General features: G+C 44.5%; 2 protein-coding genes across 2 annotated transcripts; both read right to left on the minus strand.

Annotated features, from left to right (window-relative positions):
* Positions 1 to 7,895: 7,895 nt before the first annotated feature.
* Positions 7,896 to 8,312, minus strand: LOC123041891 (uncharacterized). Its single transcript, XM_044464448.1, has one exon. It carries the CDS (start codon positions 8,243 to 8,245, stop codon positions 8,036 to 8,038), a length of 210 nt encoding a protein of 69 aa, XP_044320383.1. The 5' UTR covers positions 8,246 to 8,312; the 3' UTR covers positions 7,896 to 8,035.
* Positions 8,313 to 9,485: 1,173 nt separating this feature from the next.
* On the minus strand, positions 9,486 to 18,445 carry LOC123046485 (oxygen-dependent coproporphyrinogen-III oxidase, chloroplastic). The gene is made up of 8 exons (XM_044469867.1): positions 17,724 to 18,445; positions 17,060 to 17,135; positions 11,614 to 11,708; positions 10,973 to 11,056; positions 10,586 to 10,673; positions 10,203 to 10,327; positions 10,018 to 10,116; positions 9,486 to 9,764 (listed from the first exon to the last, which is right to left on the minus strand). Exons 1-8 carry the CDS (start codon positions 18,261 to 18,263, stop codon positions 9,696 to 9,698), a joined length of 1,176 nt encoding a protein of 391 aa, XP_044325802.1. The 5' UTR covers positions 18,264 to 18,445; the 3' UTR covers positions 9,486 to 9,695.
* Positions 18,446 to 21,296: the final 2,851 nt, after the last annotated feature.

Here is a 21,296-nt window from a genome sequence, read left to right on the forward strand (position 1 = left end):
ACCGGGTGGTGGCACAAACCGGTACTAAAGGCCCCCCCTTTAGTACCGGTTTGTGCCACCACCCGGTACTAAAGGGGTCGCGCTGCCACCCCAAAGTTTAGTCCCACCTCGCCGGGCGAAGGGCAGCCGCACTGGTTTATAAACCCAGCCACGGCTACCACTTCAAACTCCTATATATAGCAGGCTTGTGGGCCTAAACTCTGCGCGCTGCCCTGTGAGTCTGCTGGGCCTTTAAGGCCTGTAATTACACACCTGTGGCCTATCAGGCCCACAGGGCAGCGCCCCAATTTTTTTATAGTTTTTTTCTTTTCTGCTTTATTTTCTTCTATTTATTTTTGCGTAGTTTTTTGTATAGTTTTTTCTTTTCTGTTATATTTATTTTCTTCTATTTATTTGTGAGTAGTTTTTCATCTAGTTTGCCAAAATTCAACATTTTCAGAGTTCATTTTGTAGTGATTTTCAATTTCACGGTCATTTTGTAAACGATTAAAAATAGCAAATATATTTTTTTTCTTTTCTGCTTTATTTTTTCTTCTATTTATTTCTGAGTAGTTTTTTCTTTTCTGCTATATTTATTTTCTTCTATTTATTTTTGAGTAGTTTTTTTATATAGTTTTTTTCTTTTCAGCTATAGTTTTTCTTTCTTTTCTGCTATTTTTTCTGTTAGTGCCCGTAGTTTTCAAATTTGAATAGTTTAAATTTTGAATTATTTGAAATTAGTGTGAATTTGTTTGCACATAAAATTTCTTCGCGTTTCAAATGCCAAAACACATAACTACCCTAACTATTACAGAGATTCCCCTCTCGGTGCGAAACACAGAAGAAAGTGATGATAGCTAGTGAAGCCGATCACATCCCAGATCTTTGGGTGTGAAACTTTTTCTTCGCGTGTGTCCCTTTGCGCCGTAACCATGGAAAATCTTCATCATTTAACGGGATGCTCGGGTCAATATTCACTGTGAATGGAGCAATTTCATCAAACTTTTCATAATCTTCTGACTTGTCTGTCTTGTCATCCACTCCCACGATGTTTCTCTTCCCAGAAAGAACTATGTGCCGCTTTGGCTCATCGTACGATGCATTCGCTTCCTTATCTTTTCTTTTTCTTGGCTTGGTAGACATGTCCTTCACATAGAAAACCTGTGCCACATCATTGGCTAGGACGAATGGTTCGTCTGCATACGCAAGATTGTTGAGATCCACTGTTGTCATTCCGTACTGCGGGTCTTCCGTTACCCCGCCTCGTGTCATATTGACCCATTTGCACCGAAACAAAGGGACCTTTAAACCACGTCGATAGTCAAGTTCCCATATGTCCTGTATATAACCATAATATGTTTCCTTTCCCGTCTTGGTTTCTGCATCAAAGCGGACACCACTGTTTTGGTTGGTGCTCTTCTTATCTTGGGCGATCGTGTAAAATGTATTACCATTTATCTCGTACCCTTTGAAAGTCATTATATTCGAAGATGGTAACTGGGACAGCAAGTACAGGTCATCTTCAATAGAGGTGTCATGCATGGTACGTGTCTGCAACCAGCTGGCGAAACTCCTGGTTTGTTCACGTGTAATCCAGTCATCAGACCGCTCCGGGTGTTTGGAGCGTAGCAAATTCTTGTGTTCATCCATATACGGAGCCACCAAGGCGGAATTCTGTAGAACTGTGTAGTGTGCTTCAGTGAGAGAATGTCCGTCCATACATATTATTTGTTCCCCTCCTAGCGTGCCTTTTCCATCCAGTCTGCCCTTATGCCGCGATTCAGGAACACCAATCGGCTTAAGGTCAGGAATAAAGTCAATACAAAACTCAATGACCTCCTCATTTTGATGGCCCTTGGAGATGCTTCCTTCTGGCCTAGCACGGTTATGAACATATTTCTTTAAGACTCCCATGAACCTCTCAAAGGGGAACATATTGTGTAGAAATACAGGACCCAAAACGTTAATCTCTTCGCACAGGTGAACTAGGACGTGTGTCATGATGTTGAAGAAGGATGGTGGGAACACCAACTCGAAACTGACAAGACATTGCACCAAATCATTCTGTAACCTTGGTATGATTTCTGGATCGATTACCTTCTGAGAGATTGCATTGAGAAATGCACATAGCTTCACAATGGCTAATCGAACGTTTTCCGGTAGAAGCCCCCTCAATGCAACCGGAAGCAGTTGCGTCATAATCACGTGGCAGTCATGAGACTTTAGGTTCTGGAACTTTTTCTCTGCCATGTTTATTATTCCCTTTATATTCGACGAGAAGCCAGACGGTACCTTAATACTGAGCAGGCATTCAAAGAAGATTTCCTTCTCTTCTTTGGTAAGAGCGTAGCTTGCATGACCCTGATGTATGCCGTCTTCTCCGTGCATACGTTGCTGGTCCTCCCGTGCCTCAGGTGTATCTTTTGTCTTCCCATACACGCCCAAGAAGCCAAGCAGGGTCACGCAAAGATTCTTCGTCACGTGCATCACGTCGATTGCGGAGCGGACCTCTAGGTCTTTCCAATATGGCAGGTCCCAAAATATAGATTTCTTCTTCCACATGGGTGCGCGTCCGTCAGCGTCCTTTGGAACAGGTTGTCCGCCAGGACCCTTTCCAAATATCACCTTCAAATCCTTGACCATATCATGTACATCAGCACCAGTACGGTGGCGAGGCTTCGTCCGGTGATCCGCCTCACCTTTGAAATGCTTGCCTTTCTTTCTTACGGGATGCCTGCTCGGAAGAAATCGACGATGTCCCAGGTACACATTCTTCTTACAACTATTCAAATATATACTGTCGGTATCATCCAAACAGTGCGTGCATCCGTGGTATCCCTTGTTTGTCTGTCCTGAAAGGTTACTGAGAGCAGGCCAATCATTGATGGTCACGAACAGCAATGCCTTTAGGTCAAATTCTTCCTGTTTGTGCTCATCCCATGCACGTACACCTGTTCCATTCCACAGTTGTAAGAGTTCTTCAACTAATGGCCTTAGGTACACATCAATGTCGTTGCCGGGTTGTTTAGGGCCTTGGATGAGCACTGGCATCATAATGAACTTCCGCTTCATGCACAACCAAGGAGGAAGGTTATACAAACATAGAGTCACAGGCCAGGTGCTATGGTTGCTGCTCTGCTCCCCAAAAGGATTAATGCCATCTGCGCTTAGACCAAACCATACGCTCCTTGCGTCATCTGCAAACTCCTTCCCGTACTTTCTTTCGATTTTTCTCCACTGCGACCCGTCAGCGGGTACTCTCAACTTTCCGTCTTTCTTACGGTCTTCTCTGTGCCATCGCATCGCCTTGGCATGCTCTTTGTTTTGGAACAAACGTTTCAACCGTGGTATTATAGGAGAATACCACATCACCTTGGCAGGAATCTTCTTCCTGGGGCGCTCGCCCTCGACATCACCATGCTCATCGCGGCTGATCTTATAGCGCAATGCACCACATACCGGGCAAGCGTTCAAATCCTCGTACTCACCGCGGTAGAGGATGCAATCATTAGGGCATGCATGTATCTTCTGCACCTCTAACCCTAGAGGGCAGACAGCCTTCTTTGCTTCGTACGTACTCTCGGGCAATTCGTTGTCCTTTGGAAGCATATCCTTTATCATTACCAGCAACTTTCCAAATCCCTTGTCAGATACACCATTCTCTGCCTTCCATTGCAGCAATTCCAGTGTGGTGCCCAGCTTTTTCTTGTCACCTACGCAATTCGGGTACAACAATTTTTTGTGATCCTCTAACATGCGCTGCAACTTCTTCTTCTCCAAATCACTTGCGCAGTTTCTCTTTGCATCGGCAATGGCCCGACCTAGATCATCAACGGGCTCATCTGATGCCTCTTCTTCAGCTTCTTCCCGCATTGCCGGCTCAGCTTCTTCCCGCATTACCGGCTCAGCTTCTTCCCCCATTGTTGTATCATCGTATTCAGGGAACCCATGGCCAGGATAGCTGTCGTCGTCCTCTTCTTCTTCATTGTCTTCCATCATAACCCCTCTTTCTCCGTGCTTGGTCCAAACATTATAGTGGGGCATGAAACCGGACTCAAACAGGTGGACGTGAATGGTTCTTGACGTAGAGTAATTGCGACCATTCTTACAGCCAGCACATGGACAAGGCATAAAACCATCCGCCCGCTTGTTTGCCTCAGCCGCAAGCAGAAAAGTATGCACGCCCTCAACGAACTGGGGAGAGCATCGGTCATCGTACATCCATTGCCGGCTCATCTTCATTACACAACACCGAATAGACCAAATTAATACAAGTTCATACAACACTTAAATGCAACAAACAAATAACTCTCTAGCTAAAGCATTTAAATGCAACAACAAATGCGATCAAGATCGCAACTAAGGTAACAATTGATCCAACAGCATAATGATACCAAGCCTCACTATCGATGGCATATTTTCTAATCTTTCTAATCTTCAAGCGCATTTTCTCCTTCTTGATCTTGTGATCATCGACGACATCGGCAACATGCAACTCCAATTCCATCTTCTCCCCCTCAATTCTTTTCAATTTTTCTTTCAAGTACTCGTTTTCTCTTTCAACTAAATTTAACCTCTCGACAATAGGGTCGGTTGGAATTTCCGGTTCACATACCTCCTAGATAAAAATATCTATGTCAACTTGATGGGCATAATTTGTCATAAACACGAAATGCAACAAATAGTTTTAAAAGAGAATATACCACATCCGAATCATAACAAGGACGAGGGCCGACGGGGACGGATATCAAAACCATGGCACTATGTATAACAAATAACGTACGGGTAAGATAATTATTATACGAGTAACTATATATCCAAATCACACAAACATCAATTTTTTATATAAAATTTCATGAACAAGAGGCTCACCACAAGGTGGTGCCGGCGACGGGACGGTGCGGGCGATCGACGGTGGTTACGACGGAGATTTAGAAGGCACTAAGTAAACCACACCTACATATGCAAACTAAGTGTTATTTTAACCTCAAATTGCATATAAATCAAATACTAGCACATATATATATATTTCCTCCCAAATTACTAAACTCACAAATTAATAACTATATAAAGCATTGCAAGAGCTAATCTAGAGAGATGAAAGGACAAAGTTGCTAACCTTTGTGATCATTTGAATGGATGGGGGCCTTCAAATCTTGACAAATTTTGGGCAAAATGTGTGATGAGCTCGAGAGGAATAGGGGAAGAATAGATAGGAGAGGGGAAAGGGGAAGAACAGAGCGAGCTCGAGTGGACGAAGGGTTTATGTAGGACGACCTTTAGTACCGGTTCGTGCCAAGAACTGATACTAAAGGTGCTGGAGGGGGCCCAGACTGACAACATCCTGCCACCACTCTCATTAGTACCGGTTCGTGGCACGAACCGGTGCTAAAGGTTAGCCACGAACCGGTACTAATGAGAGCGGCCCGGCTAGCCGTTGGAACCGGCACTAATGTATACATTTGTGCCGGCTCAAATACAAACCGGCACTAATGTGCTTCACGTTTGACCCTTTTTCTACTAGTGATGTATGTGCCGCCACGGTAGTTACTCCATCCTGAACACCGGCGAGTGAGAGAGCAGGTATCAGGAACCTCTCGCCCTTGTGATCTTGCACTAGGAGAGGGCAAATTAGGTTTTTGTGAAGCGCTTCACGTGGCTGCTCGTGTTCTTCACCACGGGTCGACTACCTCCAATGTCAGGCGTTGTTGCGTGCTGTCGTCACCAGCGTCTACTTTGACCGGCCCTCACCAACTTCCTCGTCGACAACATCGCCTCTACCATAGCCACCGCTGCTTCATTTGCAACCGATCAATGTGTGTGTCATGATCTAATCCAATCTTTGATTATGGCTATTGTTGCATGTGCAATATTGTTGCTCATGTTGTTCTGCTAACTAGATCATAAAAGTGCACGATGCCGCGCCCGTCTATCTTAAGGACATTTTAACAAAAGAATGGTAAAAATATATAAGATAATCTAGAAATTATACTATTTGGAACCCTTGCAATTTAGCTATATCTCTAACCAAAGTATTTATAAAGTACGGAGTAATATGCATCTAATTTAGGGTACATCAATAAGTTATACCGTAGTATGCCATGCCACATAACAGAGCTGGCTACAAGTTATTAGAATGAAGCCATCCAACTTAACATGACATACAACAGTAGTTGTGTAATAAACTCTAAGGATGATCCCAAGTAACCAAGGAATTGTTAAACTGATTACAAGCATGCAGGTTGTTATCAGTTGGCGATGTTTGTCTGATACAAGTTGTAGCAGCAAGAATACCAAACACACATGTAGAAAGTCTTAAAAAAAACAATGATAATAGGCAAATTATTGCAACATGTTTCGCAACATCAGTGAGTATATAGAAATGAGCTGTAATAGCTTACATGGTGCTCAAAGCCCCAGCTTAGGAGACAAAATATAGAAAACTCATGTTCTAAGGTCAACTAAATGAAACAAAGTGCATTCATTAGAACTTCAGCACGACCATTTATTAAATGGTCTACCTGTTAGACCAAACATCCTGAACCTATGGAATACATGATCTGAAATGTTGGGGTTCAATGTATTTCATACTTTGTGCAAAGAGGGAAAGGACTACCAAAAGAAAATGAACACCACACACCATACTTATGAGCATGTAATCAGTTCTCCAGATTCAGTTGAATTGATGAAATAATACCATGCTATCAGAAGTACTTGCAGCTACTAAGACAACACGTTATGCAAGAAAAAGTCATTCTATATAAATCCGCCATGTCCATAGGTAAGGTAGGCAACCGGTCATTTACCTCTTCTAGTGGTAGTGTGTATGGATGAAGAAATAGGCGTTATCTTCGATCTGGATGCAACTCGATGTTGCGACTGGCCGCCTATCTCGCACTCTCCACGGTGTTCCTCGATCCTCGTCAATCAAGAAGGTCACGGTTGGGGAGACAGCAGTTGCCACCACTGCCACCAGCCGCACTCCTACTAGCCCCAGTTGATAAACAGGAGAAGCGATGGGAGGTAAATAGTGAGATAGCGGCGCCACCATGGCCTTCCCCTGCCGCCCCTCTGCCTTCTCGATTTGAACATACGAAGAGATGAAAGAAAAACACTGAACGGGCCTCGCTTACACAGTCGTAGGCCCGATTAACATGTTTCAACAATTAAGCCCAATTAATGTCAGAGCGCTCAGGTCGCTCTGCAGAGCAGCGGCCTATTTAACGTGAGGAGCAGGCCTAGTTACGCTAGATAATGGACAGATGAGTACGGTGGGACGACCAAAAAGAATAAGAGATATGGTGCGTTTGAACGTAATCGGACGGTTAAGGAGTCTAAATCGTTGTGAGGGCTCCTAGCTAGCTCTGTTTTACTGTTTGGTAATATGGTATGCTAGAGTTATGCATGCTAATAATTGTTTTAATCATGATTTATGTTGTAGAATTAATCATGAAATTGCCAAATTTCAACACATTGTGTATTGTACTACTATCTGATGTTGTCTTGTCGTTTGCCTTCCGCACCAATCTATCATCAATAAGAAACAACGAGTCTACATTTGAACTACACGGCATGCCATACAATACCACACCAGATTTATTTATTTTTAATCAGAAATGTCGAACCGGACTGGGTGACCGATGTTAGTGGGTGCTCTGGATTGCAACATTGTTATATCAATTGGGCACAAGTCACACAAATAATGATGCAACATCAATTGCGCCATTACAAGCAAGGATGCTTGTTGCATTTGACAACATACCTCTGCAGCAAGAGAAGGCCAAACAAAGCTATAACCGGGTCACGCATGTTCCTCTAGTTGCTAGCAAATCTCGTGTTAAGAGACATTAAAGATCGCGCACATAGGATCATCAGAGGTAGCCGTGTACGTGAAAATTCAAACTACACATACTTCAGAAAATAGCAAATCAGGGACTAAATTGCCCAATGAAGAACATGCTCGGCTTCTGTGCCCCTGTACAAGCTAAATCAGGAAGCTTGAAAACGAACGTGAGAAAATGTGCATTCCATTCCTCCGCACACGGTACCCAACCGTTCAACCAAGGATGACGTGGACGCGGACGGCGAGGGTGAAGATGGAGATGAGGGCGAAGTAGATGACGGCGTGGAAGAGCACGGAGACGCCGCTGGTCTGCTTGTTGCCGAACTCCAGGAACCTGTTCTTGCCGGGGACCTGGAAGAGCAGCCCCGGCGAGAGGAGGACGAAGAGCACCAGCGCGATGAACACCGGGGCCCAGTCCGCCATGTCTCCTCTCCGGCAGACTTGCTCTGGGATCGTACGTAGGAGCAGTGGAGAGTGGCAGGAGTGTGAGGCCACGAGTGGGTGTGGCCGTGTATATGTGGCCTTTGGGCGCGGGAATGACTGAGGCAATAGGGGAGGTTGGCGTCATGTGGTGGTGTAGATGGTTGATCAATGATCATGGTGTGGGGTTTGTTCTATAATGTGAGTGTGACAGTACTGGTACACATGTGCTGCCAGCGCACGCATGTTTGTGCGATTTGTTCCAAGTTTAGCTACTTGTCGTTCATGTACAAAGTTGGTGGTAGTGACTAATCTGTACTCGGATATGTCGCTACTTGTTGTGCAGCAATGGATACTTTGCAGTAGTTTTTTTTTGTTTACCTTAACTTCCCAAGAAAGCTTTGCCGGTATGGCCTTTGATATTACTACTTTGTCAAGAAAAAGAATCATAAGCTTTATGCATGTTGGGTTGTACCGTCTCCTTTTATGTAAATCCCGTGTGAAGGAAGGGAATGCATTTTCGTAACTGTGAACCCATACTGCATTCACGCCTCTGCGCACTCGGCCTCACGTTTGGACATGCATGTTAATGGCATGCGCACCACTAGTCTTTACAAGATCAGTTTTCTTAGTAAAATTTAGTGTTATTAAACAGAAGTACAGTATAATTTTTCATGTGAACTTTTCTTCGTGCCTCCCCTTTCCCGAAAGCATGGAGATATTTATTGGGAGGTGCTCGGCGTCTCGAACGATCGTGTGGGTAAGGGGGGTCGCCAGATTGCAGAGAGAGTTGCAGATATTCAGAGAGAGTGGGTACAGGGGTGTTGTGTGATTTAGAGAGTAGGGTTCAGTTTCAGAGAAAGTTGGATTCAGATAGAGTTGGGATTGCATTTTTTGGAAGGCTCGTGTTCCAAACGGCTGGATGTTGTCGATTGACACAGTGGAAAAAGATCAGAAGCGATGCTGATGGACTTCTGCAAGACATGTTCTGCTCGTCACAGCTTAGGCGGCAGGCATGTCGAACCCCTAGGGGAGAGCTGCTCTTCCTGTTGGACAATTGATCCTTGTGAGCTTTCCAGATTATCCATCAGGAAAAATTGCACGTTGGATAGTAGCACCAGAATGCCCAAATTGAAGAATGGCTCCTCGGTTTGGACACAAGATTGAAGAATAGATCTAGTAATATCATTAAGAGAGGTATGTTGGAGAGCCAAAAATTGAGTACAAAGAGTAGCAAGGACAATTCCAACGCAACGGTTTATCCTTCATTCATCTCGGAAGGAAACAGGTACAGCAGCTACAAAGCTTGACGGAACTAAACCGTTGTTACACCTTCATGTGCTTATCAAAAACTCTACACAACAAAAAAGGAACTACACATGGCCAGGCATCTCAAGGCTACAGAGTGAGAAATACTAACAAAAAGACTGAAAGAAACAACAACCTCAGCTAATCACAGCCACTCCTTTGGGTTTATGCACGCGTCGAGAAGTTTCCACTCTTCGCTCCCTTCCTCAGGTTTCTGCAAACGAAATGACATGTTAGCCAACTTGCAGGGTCTTGAGGATGCTATGAATGTTACAAGATCAGTTGCAACTCAATCTAAAATGGTCCATTTAACATACATAAGAACCCTATATGGGACCCTCATTGAAAATTCAACGATTCAGACAGTACACTACCAAAAGTTATACGGTTCTAAAGCAAGAAAACATGACGCTTTCCATGCTACTTATTGAGCTTGTAAGGAGTGAAAAAGGGAACATTTAGCTTACATGGTCATACTCCCATCGTGCAGTGAGTGGTAAGGAGACAAGTATACTTTCGATCCTTCCCCCGGTCTTGAGTCCAAATGTGGTACCACGATCGTAGACCTTCAAATGAAAGCATATATTAAAGCCAAAGAAAGACACTGAAGCAAGAATATCACTTGTGATTGTGTTCAAGTAAGCTTGCTTACAAGGTTGAACTCCACATAGCGACCTCTCCGCACTTGCTGCCATGCCTTCTGCTCCTCATTGAATGGAGTGTCTTTGCGACGTTCTATGATGGGTATGTAGGCAGGAATTACAGAACCGGCACATTCTGCAGAAAGAAAAGACAAATAAGTCTTGTTATCATAGCTTATAGCTATAGGTCTACAATTCAGAGCAATTTGTCTAGTAGGATTTCATTTATTCACCGGGTTAAACTAAAAAAAGGTTGGAAGAAGGTCCAAATATATGGAGCCCTGCAAGTTCAATATATCCCAAGTAGAGACTGGTTCAGGAATCAGCGTACCAAGCTACTTGAATTCAATTCACTCCATTTTTTGCTCATCAAGCAAGGACCAAGGAGATTTACCTGTAGCAAAGTTCAGAAGCATGTCTTGGTCATAATCGTTAAGATCATCAAAAAATATTCCGCCAAGCCCACGTCTCTCATTACGATGCTGCATCGAAAGACAAACTATGAGTGCTGGAACGTTTACATGTAACCACTGATAGTTTGCGAAGAGCCTACCTAGCCAAGAACAAACAATATCTCATTTCCAGGATTACCAACTACCCAGTACAATTACACAGCAACATTATCAACATTTTTTTGTCGGAAAACTGTAAGTGTTCGTACCAAGTCATCAATCAACACATACTTTTGTAAACTTGACAAGTCATGCAATTGCAAAAGGAACATCCATCAAATTCTCTATATTGTGCGACTGAGTAGTACACAGTGAAAAAATCATCATACCTTAATATAGAAATAATCATCGCACCATTTTTTGAATCTTGGGTAAAAACTTGGATCGAACTTATCACAAGCTTGTTTTTGAACCTGAAATCGGACAAAGAAAAACATCAAAATGAGTTATATTCCACACACAGGATCACCATCTAAAGTGTTCGACTATCAAGACTACCCATTAATCAACATTAATTAGCAGGCACACGCTCTTCTCTGCTATTCTAATTCTTCCCAAGGTTAACAACATCATAAAAGAGTCTTGCTCATCAAAGCATCACTCTTTGTAACCCAGCAAGGCAGCAACCAGATGTACAATTGCACAAATATGGGTTCAAGAAGGTGGTATGTCTTATGTCAAATGGGTTGGACTGTCAAAGTGCAAACTACAGGACTGTAAGGTGTTTCCCTTTGTGTGATGAAAAACAAATTATGCTATAGAAGTCAACAACATCCCATTTGATTTATTAAGCAGTGTAATACAGGAATAGAGATAGAAAAAAATAGCAAAATTTCACAAATAGGTATAGCATTAGAAATAATAACTAGGAAGGAGCCCAGATATTGATACTACTGATATTATCAGAAAGTGGGTGGGTGCCTGTGAGTATGAAGCATAGATTTGAAAGACGTAGGAAGTGCTGACATACAGAATGAAAATGCTTCACATCCTCTTCAATGAGATAGGAAGGAGTCAAATCAGTACCACCTCCAAACCACCATGATCTTGGTGCACCAGGTACATCTACAGTTGGAAATTATAACTACTGAGTATTAAGAAACACAATGAAGAACATTTGATGACTTAAACTAAACGCCAAGTAATTCTAAACATCTAGCAGAGATGGCCATGCTTGAACTTATTTAATATAGCAAATTAGCAATATTGTTGAGTTCCCATAGAGATATTTGGATGGTCTAATCTTGCACTGCTATCCTAAAGTTGAAGAACGTAATCCATGTGTATTGTGGGCCTTTATACATGAAATTGGTGTGCATATTAAATATTGCAGCCAGAAAATTAGATGATGACATTGGATGAGGATTAAAAATATATGATGAAATTGTTAAGTATATATGTTGTGCTTGTCTTGTACAGGCCCAGGCCCATAGTCTAGAGTGAAGTATGTTGTGTTTGTCTTGTACAGGCCCAGGCCCATAGTCTAGAGTGAGGCCCAGGCCCATGTAACCTTGTATATCTCTCTCTCCTCCTCAATACAGAAAACTGTTCGGTCATTCTCTCTTCCTCACGTTTTCTAACATGGTATCAGACCAGGACCAAACCCTAGTCCCTCTTCCAGCCGCCACCCATGAAATCGCCGCCGGTGAGGTGATTCAGGCGGATCTGTCTGGTGAGGAGACATCCACATCGCTGCCCCATCCCATCTTCGTCATCAACCTGTAGGAGCTGCTCTCCAGCAGCTCCTCTGTGTGTCCTCACAGCTACTCTGTGAGAATACTTCCCCTGCTCTCCAGCAGCCATCTCCAGCAAGCTCTTGGTGCCTTCCCTGCTCTACAGCAAGCTCCAGGCGTTCCCCCTCCTATCTAGCAAGATCCAGCAAGCTCCTCCTTCTATCCAGTGAGATCCAGCAAGCAGCAGCCAGCCTAGTGGGTTGCTGCTCCTGTTTGTGGCTGTCTGCTGCTCATCTCTTGTTGCTGCCTGCAGCTGCTATCAAATTGGGTGTTTCCAGCTGCTGGCCGCTCACCACTATGGCAAGAAATGATTTCGGATTTGGTTCTTTGATCATAGATATCAAGCTTGATGGTTCAAACTACAGGGAATGGGCATTTTCTGCCCGGACTGTCTTGAGGACGGCTGGTTTTGTTTCTCATCTGACAGATGATCCACCTAGTCCAAATGATGATGCAGCAAGGAAGTCTTGGCAAAAGATCGACGATCGTGTGATGGGAGTTTTAATTCTGGGTGTTGAACCCTCACTCCGAATGAGTCTTGAGCATCACACTTCAGCTAAAGAGATATGGAAGTACTTTGAGCAGCGCTACCTTCAGCCCAGCAGTGCACTTCATTTCTCCTTGTTGCAGAATTTACACAACACTCGGCAGCCAGAAGACATGTCCATAGAAGAGTACTATGGAGCTTTCACTCGCATCACTGGGCAGCTAGGTTCCATGGTTCCAAAGGGTAATTCTGGTTGTGAGTCATGTGCAGCGAAGGAAAAGTACGACCATCAGACTCTCATGTTTCAGTTTGTGATGGGTCTCAAGCCAGACTTTGAGAACATTCGCACTCAATTGCTTGGTCGTACGACTCCTCCCACCTTGACAGAGGCACTTGCTAGCTTGATCGCTGAGGAGACTCGTCTCCGTTCTCTTGGGACTACTTCTGCGCAGACTCTACACACTAGTGTTCTGGCTTTTCCTCAGCGGCCAGGTGCCTCCAAGGCCACATCTTCAGATGTCGTCTGCTCGTTCTGCAAGAAGGCAGGACACCATAGAGATGGTTGTTTCAAGCTTCATCCAGAGCTGTTAGCTGAGTTTCAGGCTAGACGGGCCCTCAATCAGCAGCGTCGTGCACCCCAGGCTCCTTATCAGCAGCAAGCGAGGGGTGCTTCTGCATCTGTTCTCTCTCAGCCCGCCGTTGCTGCAACCCAGCCTTGGGTTCTGGATTCTGGAGCTTCTTTCCATGTGACCTCTGATCGCTCTCAGCTTGTGTCTTGCCAGCCAGTGCGGGATGGTGCCTCTGTTCAGACTGCTGATGGTACACCTTGTTCTATTACTCATCAGGGTTCTCTTTGCACATCCAAGTTTTCTGTTCCTGCCATCTCCTTTGCTCCAGAGCTGTCCATGAATCTTATGTCTGTTGGCCAGCTTGCTGATATGAACGACTTTGTTGGTTTTGATGACTCACTTTGTTATGTGCAGGACCGTCAGAGCAAGAGGGTCATTGGAACTGGCCATCGCCGTAGAGGATCCACATCCCTCTACATCCTTGACACCTTACACCTTCCTTCAGCTTCCACCACATCCGCGTTCCGGATGGTTGCATCAACATCAAGATCCACTTCGTCGTTTTCTTTTGCCCAGTGGCACCATCGCTTAGGTCACTTGTGTGGTTCTCGTTTATCTACCCTTGTTCGACAAGGTGTTTTGGGTCATGTTTCCATAGATGTTGGTTTTCATTGTAAGGGTTGTAAGCTAGGGAAACAAATACAGCTTCCATACTCTTCCAGCACTACTCATTCTAGTCATCCTTTTGATTTAGTGCACTCTGATGTATGGGGTCCTTCCCCCTTCGTTTCAAAAGGTGGCCACAAACATTATGTCATATTTGTTGATGATCACTCTCGACATACTTGGGTCTATTTTATGAAGCATCGTTCTGAGTTGTTTTCTATATATAAGGCTTTTGTACATATGGTCCATACTCAGTTTTACAGTGTTGTTCGTGTTTTTCGTTCTGACTCCGGGGGGGGAGTATCTATCTACTGCTTTTCGCGAGTTTCTCTCATCTGAGGGTACTCTCCCTCAGCTTTCATGCCCTGGTGCCCATGCTCAGAATGGCGTTGCTGAGCGTAAGCATCGCCATATTGTTGAGACAGCTCGTACCCTTCTGATTTCTTCCTTTGTCCCCACTCATTTTTGGGGTGAAGCTATCTCAACTGCTGTTTATCTTATCAATCTCCAACCTTCTACCCGCCTTGAGGGCAAGTGTCCTGGTGAGGTTTTGTTTGGTTCTCCTCCCACGTATGACCACCTCCGTGTCTTTGGTTGTACTTGTTATGTTCTTTTAGCACCTCGTGAGCGTACCAAGTTGACTGCTCAGTCTGCTGAGTGTGTCTTCCTTGGATATAGTCTTGAACATAAGGGCTACCGTTGCTATGATTCTTCTGCTCGTCGCATTCGCTTTTCTCGCGATGTCACTTTTGTTGAGGATCAACCCTTCTTCTATTCCCCTTCCACTAAACCATCATCCTCAACTTCTTTAGAGTCTACCTCGTTTCTTTCACTTCCACCTATCTTTTTAGATGAGTCCATAGCTGAACAACCTTCCTCTGTCCTAACATCAGAACCATCTCCACCACATGTTTCATCTCCTTCCTCACCAGCTCCTTTCTCTCTTCCACTAGCTCCACCTCTAGATAGTCTTCCTTTCCATTACACTCGTCTTTATTCTACTCCTCCAGCCAGTACTTTCCATTACACTCGTCGTTCTAAAGTTCCATGTGACACGCAGTCATCTATGCCTTTGTCTTCTACTCCTCCAGCCAGTACTACTGATCCTTGCACTGACGGCTCTTCTCTAGCAACGCGATACAAGAAGGACTTGTATGCAGGGGTTGTTTCTGAGCCTAGTACCTATCAGGAGGCAGTTGTGTCACCTGAGTGGCAACTGGCTATGTCTTGCAGCCTTAGAGCGTACTGGTACATGGGATTTGGTACCATTACCTCCTCGTTCAGTCCCTATCACTTGCAAATGGGTGTATAAGGTTAAAACCAAGTCAAATGGTTCTGTGGAACGCTACAAGGCTCGCCTTGTTGCAAGAGGTTTTCAGCAGTCTCATGGGAAAGATTATGATGAGACGTTTGCTCCTGTTGCTCACATGACTTCAGTTCGAACTCTAATTGCTGTGGCTGCTACTCGGTCATGGAAAATTTACCACATGGATGTGAAGAATGCCTTCCTTCATGGTGATTTACATGAGGAGGTTTATATGCAGCCACCTCCAGGTATCAAGGTTCCATTAGGTCATGTTTGTCGTCTTCGAAAGGCTCTTTATGGGCTTAAGCAAGCCCCTCGTGCCTGGTTTGAGCGGTTCAGTTCTGTGATTCAAGCTGCCGGTTTTTCTCCTAGCGAACATGACCCTGCACTCTTCATTCATACATCTGAGCATGGCCGTACATTGCTTCTACTTTATGTAGATGACATGTTGATCACTGGAGATGATGTTGGGTATATTGATTTTGTTAAGAAAAAATTGAGTGAACAATTCAAGATGTCAGATTTGGGGTCTCTCAGCTATTTTCTCGGGATTGAGGTTGAGCACACCGATGATGGTTACTATATCTCCCAGCAAAAGTACACTCAGGATTTGATTCTTCGCTCAGGTCTCACTGACACGCGCATTGCTGCTACACCTATGGAGCTTCATCTGCAGTTGCGTCCTACTGATGGCACTCCTCTTGAGGATCCCTCGCGCTACCGTCACATTGTCGGCAGTCTAGTGTACCTCGCAGTGACCAGTCCTGACATCGCACATGCAGTCCATATTCTCAGTCAATTTGTCTGTGCTCCCACCTCAGTTCATCATGGTCACCTATTCCGAGTCCTTAGGTATTTAAGGGGAACTACATCTCGCCGCTTGTTCTATGCTAATTCCAGTCAGCTCCAGCTTCATGCTTACTCTGATTCCACTTGGGCGAGTGATCCTATTGATCGTCGCTCGGTCACTGGCTATTGCATATTTCTTGGTACATCTCTCATTGCATGGAAATCAAAGAAGCAAACTGTCGTGTCTCGCTCCAGCGCCGAGGCAGAGCTTAGGGCTCTCTCTACTACTACAGCAGAGATTGTATGGCTTCGCTGGCTATTGGATGATCTTGGTGTCTTATGTCATACACCAACACCTCTTCTTTGTGACAGCACTGCTGCTATTCAGATTGCTAATGACCCAGTCAAGCATGAGTTGAGCAAACACATTGGTGTGGATGCATTTTTCACTCGATCTCATTGTCAACAATCCACTGTTAAGCTACAATATGTCCCATCAGAGCTTCAAGTCGCAGATTTCTTCACCAAGGCACAAACTAGAGATCAGCATAGGTTTCACACTCTCAAACTTGGTGTATCAGATGCTCCTGACCCACCTTAAGTTTGAAGGGGGGGTGTTAAGTATATATGTTGTGCTTGTCTTGTACAGGCCCAGGCCCATAGTCTAGAGTGAAGTATGTTGTGTTTGTCTTGTACAGGCCCAGGCCCATAGTCTAGAGTGAGGCCCGGGCCCATGTAACCTTGTATATCTCTCTCTCCTCCTCAATACAGAAAACTGTTCGGTCATTCTCTCTTCCTCACGTTTTCTAACAGAAATGACGTACGCAAGATTACAAAATGATATTTCGAAATTTGTGCATAGATACCTTTTGGTGCATCTGTTTCAAAATAACGATAGTTGAAATGCAATGTTGGAGCAAAGGGATTCTTGGGATGAAGAACCTGAAAGTATAAACGATAATCCGTTAACACACCCCCAAGTGTGGTATAATACTGATACCTCCACCTAACTGTAACAGGTACCACTAAACTTCTAAAATGATCAGATCCATTTGACATCAAAAAGTATCGTCTCTGAGAAGCAAATACTGTTCCGAACATATGTTTTTAATAGTAGCAGCAAACTGATCAGCACTATAATTGCAGCTCACTCGACTGCAGCACAAGATTGACTCTATATATAATTATATAAAAATGGAAATAATTAAGTACCATGGACAGTTGGACACCATGAAGACAAAATATGTTCATAGCATTGGAAATGTAAAGAGTCTAGACTCTTGTTATCAATCTACAAAGAACAGGTTTCGATGGTATGCCGACGGTTTACACACATCCTGGTGTCTAAAGGTCAGAGAAGTTACATACATCTCGAATGTACCACCTATAAGACTAAACACAATTCTGGGTACAGATGCTAAAAAATGCAGGGCATTGCAATGTCCAAAACAGGGATATTACATGATACATCCTACTAATTCAAAGCAGATCCAACTTTTCATGTCAATGCACAAGGAAACAAGCTCTTACCGAGCTGATGCCAGCGGCAAAGAAGGGCACAGGCCCAGCCTTGTGCCCATCGGCCGCCCCGTTCTTCGCAGCCCCCTTGGCCGCGCGGTAGGCGTCCGGGGGCATGACCCCGTAGACGACGGACACGTTCACCCCGGCCTTCTCGAACACGTTCCCGTCCTGGAGCACCCGGCTGATGCCCCCGCCGCCCCCGGGGCGCGACCACACGTCCTCCACGAACCGCTTCCCACTGCCGTCGGCCTCCTCGAGCGCGGCGCAGATCTCCCCCTGCACCCGCCGGATCATGCCCTCGAACCGCTCGCGCACGGACCCGGACCCGGCCCCGGAGCCGTCCTCCCGCAGGAACGTCGTCGGCGCCTCGTTCTCCGGCACCTCCTTCTCGATCGCTACCGACGCGCGCACGCGCAGCGCCCGGCGGCTCGGGAGGCGGGGAGAGGAGAAGGACACCTGGGCCGCCGCAGGCGAGGACCTGCGGGCGCGAGCTGCGGCGGGCGTGAGGGCGAGGGTCTGGGACGGGGTGGTGAGGAGAGAGGACGCCATGGCTGGGTGGGGGTTGGTGTGCGCCGGTCGCTTGCGCTTCGGGTCGCGGGGGTTTATTCAGCGGCGGTGGCTCTGCCGCCGGTGGGCGGCGCGGGATGCGGCCGGCGGTTTTGGTGGTGGGAGGAGTCAAAGGGAGGGAAAGTGGTCGAGGAGGGGTGCGGGGAGCTGCCGAGCTGGTTTATGCCGCCGCTGGATTACAGGGGATAAGGAAATGGATCATGTTTTGGCCGGATTTCATGAAAGAGATGCAAGCACAGTACATGCGACAATCAATGGTTTTACAGTGAAAAAATAGATGTCATGAACCTCATGATATGATTCTATGTAGATTGAAAACATAATAGAAGTTGTTTGGTCATACAAAGGGTATAAACACAAGACTAATTTTGAGTGAATAGAGGTTTGCCATAGTCATCATATATACAAAAAATCCAGAATGTAAACTCAAATGTATATTTTCCTTTTTTATATAATTACATGCACAATAGTCTATATAAGAAAATGGAAACGATAAATTGGCAAATCCGACTTTTTTCATGGCAATTTACATTGATTGGGTGATAGCAATTTTAGTTTGCAAGCATGGCAAAAAAATTGACCAAAAAATAAACTAAGATGGATTTGTCATGCTCGCCGACTAAACTTGGCATCCTTGTCGAATATAATATGCCATGAAAGGCATTCGATTTGTCATAATATTTCGATAGGAAAAATCCACAAGGAATAAGAATCTTAATGGTTCTTTTGAATCAAAGGGGCCATGCAAAGATGAAATGACTCTGTTGATTTGTACTAAACAAATAAAGTGGTGCAAATTTCATAACTTTGACTCTTCTTGTGTATTGTACATGAAAATTAGGCGGTTCACTGCAGTTTAACACGGCTAATTTCATTACATAGCCATTGGTGTTGGTTTCTACAACGAATGTTTGGGATACTGTTAAGAATAATTCTATAGGAAATATTGCTCTCAAACATTATTATTTTTCCTCCTTTACTCAGAAACACTGCAATATAAGATCTACTCCCCGTCCTATGTTGCTCATGGGCAAATAACATCTTTTTCACCAACAAGACTGTCATTCTACTTAATAGGGTCCCAAGCAATTAGATTAACCTAAAAATGGGCTAAGACAAGGAGAATCCCTTTTCCCTTTCTCTTCATCATAGTTGCGGACGTTCTACAAAAATTAATTAGAAAAAACAAACCACTCGTACTACACCATCCAACTGCACCCATGTTCCACCCACTACGCTATAATACATCGATGACACCCTTATCGCTGTCGATGCCTCCACTGTTGTAGCTTCTTTACTAAAAAGCATACTCGGGGACTTTGCACTTGCCATCAACTTCTAAAAAACACATTTGCACCCCTACACTAACCCTGGATCAGGCAACCACCAAAGCTACCATTGTACAATGCCCGATCTCCTCCCTTCACTCCCCCCCCCCAAATTTACCTAGGTAAACCATTATCACCAGTAAGACTACCACCTAATGCCTTCCTTCCTATCATGGTAAGATGTCATAAGTTCCTAGTAGGTTAGCGGTCCATGGTCCTGTCCAAGGATGGTAGGCTCATTTTCCTATCTCCGATCATCAATTCCCTAGCTATCACCTTTATATTTGTCTTCAAGATCCATACAAAAGTGTTAAAAACTATCAATGCCTTTCGTCACACCTTCTTTTGAGTGGTTCAAGAGCATGCACCGGTGCTGAGTGACTAATTTCTTGGAACAATGTTTGCAAACTGAAAAGGTTTGGTTGTTTGGGTATTAAAAAAATTGCATCAACAAAACAATTACATGTTAATGAAGTTCATCATTAAATCGATCTTGCCTACCAGCTCCCCTGACTGGACCAGGTAAACCTACAACACCTTAACGTCTTCATTTCACCACTCACGAACAACTCATTTTTGTGCAAAATTATCAACCGACGAGCTCCTCCACTGCAGAAAATCTCATTTGTCCTCGCTAATACTGCCACAACGCTTACTTTTAGCTCAACACCTGGTTGGCTGGTTACGCCACACACCCTCGCAGTTGCCTTCCCCAATCTGTACTCAAACTCCACCAAAACAACACGTCAGGGTGGCCTCATTTTTGCGTGTCGTTGTAGAATCTAACTTGTGGAATCACCTAACCTCGTTATTCTCGCAAGAATTAGTTTCCCTGTTGTCTTTGTTGCACGACTTCATGTCGTCAACCGAACCCAACCAGCGGTTCCTCAACGGGGGGAGGCTTCTCCTCCAAAGGCGCCTAAAATCTACTCATGCTCGAAGACGGTGATGACCTACATGCCAAATACATCTAGAAGACAATAGTTCTAAAAAAGGTCAATATCTTGGTCTAGCTGCTATTTGGTCGATGCCTAAATTGTCGGCCAACCTCCACCAAGCATATCTTCACCACCTCCGCCCACCCACAATGTGACCACGACAGTGAAGAAACCAACCACCTATTTCTGCACCACCACCACCCCACGCGCTCTTCGACAAGATTGGGTAAAAAATTGACATTCTTCAACTCAACAGGATTGATGACATATGGGATTGTGCTCTTCCCGCAAATCTTGACCAGACGTGTGTCATTCATCCTCGCAAAGATTTGGGATACCAGGAATGCAAAAGGCTTCATACGACAACACACCCACTCCACCAATTCTCTCAAAGTGCAGTTATGCCTTTAACCATGTTTTAGTATTGATGACACACGTTTATCAAAGACTATTATGTTTGCTAAGTAAATATACAACTTTTAGTCCTTGGCGGCACATTGTATGTGGAACATATCCCCCTTTCGCGAAAAAAGATTATGACTCAAGACATGTGTGACAATGGAGAGAAGCATAGCTTTTCTTAATTGTTCTTGAGTTGCAGGGACCCCACACTATTAAGAGGGGATCAAAGAGGTTGCGAAGAATTTTCTCAAGCCACAAAGATCACATCATGCCTATTCTCCTATAAATCCATAACCAAAAAGCCACTATAAAAGCCCATGTAAAAATAATCAAATGCGTAAGTCTTC

The sequence above is a fragment of the Triticum aestivum genome, chromosome 2B, assembly GCF_018294505.1.
Source record: "Triticum aestivum cultivar Chinese Spring chromosome 2B, IWGSC CS RefSeq v2.1, whole genome shotgun sequence".
NCBI lineage: Eukaryota > Viridiplantae > Streptophyta > Magnoliopsida > Poales > Poaceae > Triticum > Triticum aestivum.

Coding starts and splice junctions, on each gene's coding strand:
- LOC123041891 (XM_044464448.1), bottom strand. CDS start 8,245: ATGGCGGACTGGGCCCCGGTGTTCATCGCGCTGGTGCTCTTCGTCCTC.
- LOC123046485 (XM_044469867.1), bottom strand. CDS start 18,263: ATGGCGTCCTCTCTCCTCACCACCCCGTCCCAGACCCTCGCCCTCACG. Junction 17,136..17,723: donor TTGCCGCTGGCATCAGCTCG/GTAAGAGCTTGT, acceptor TTATACTTTCAG/GTTCTTCATCCCAAGAATCC. Junction 10,674..10,972: donor ATGATTATTTCTATATTAAG/GTATGATGATTT, acceptor CTTTCGATGCAG/CATCGTAATGAGAGACGTGG.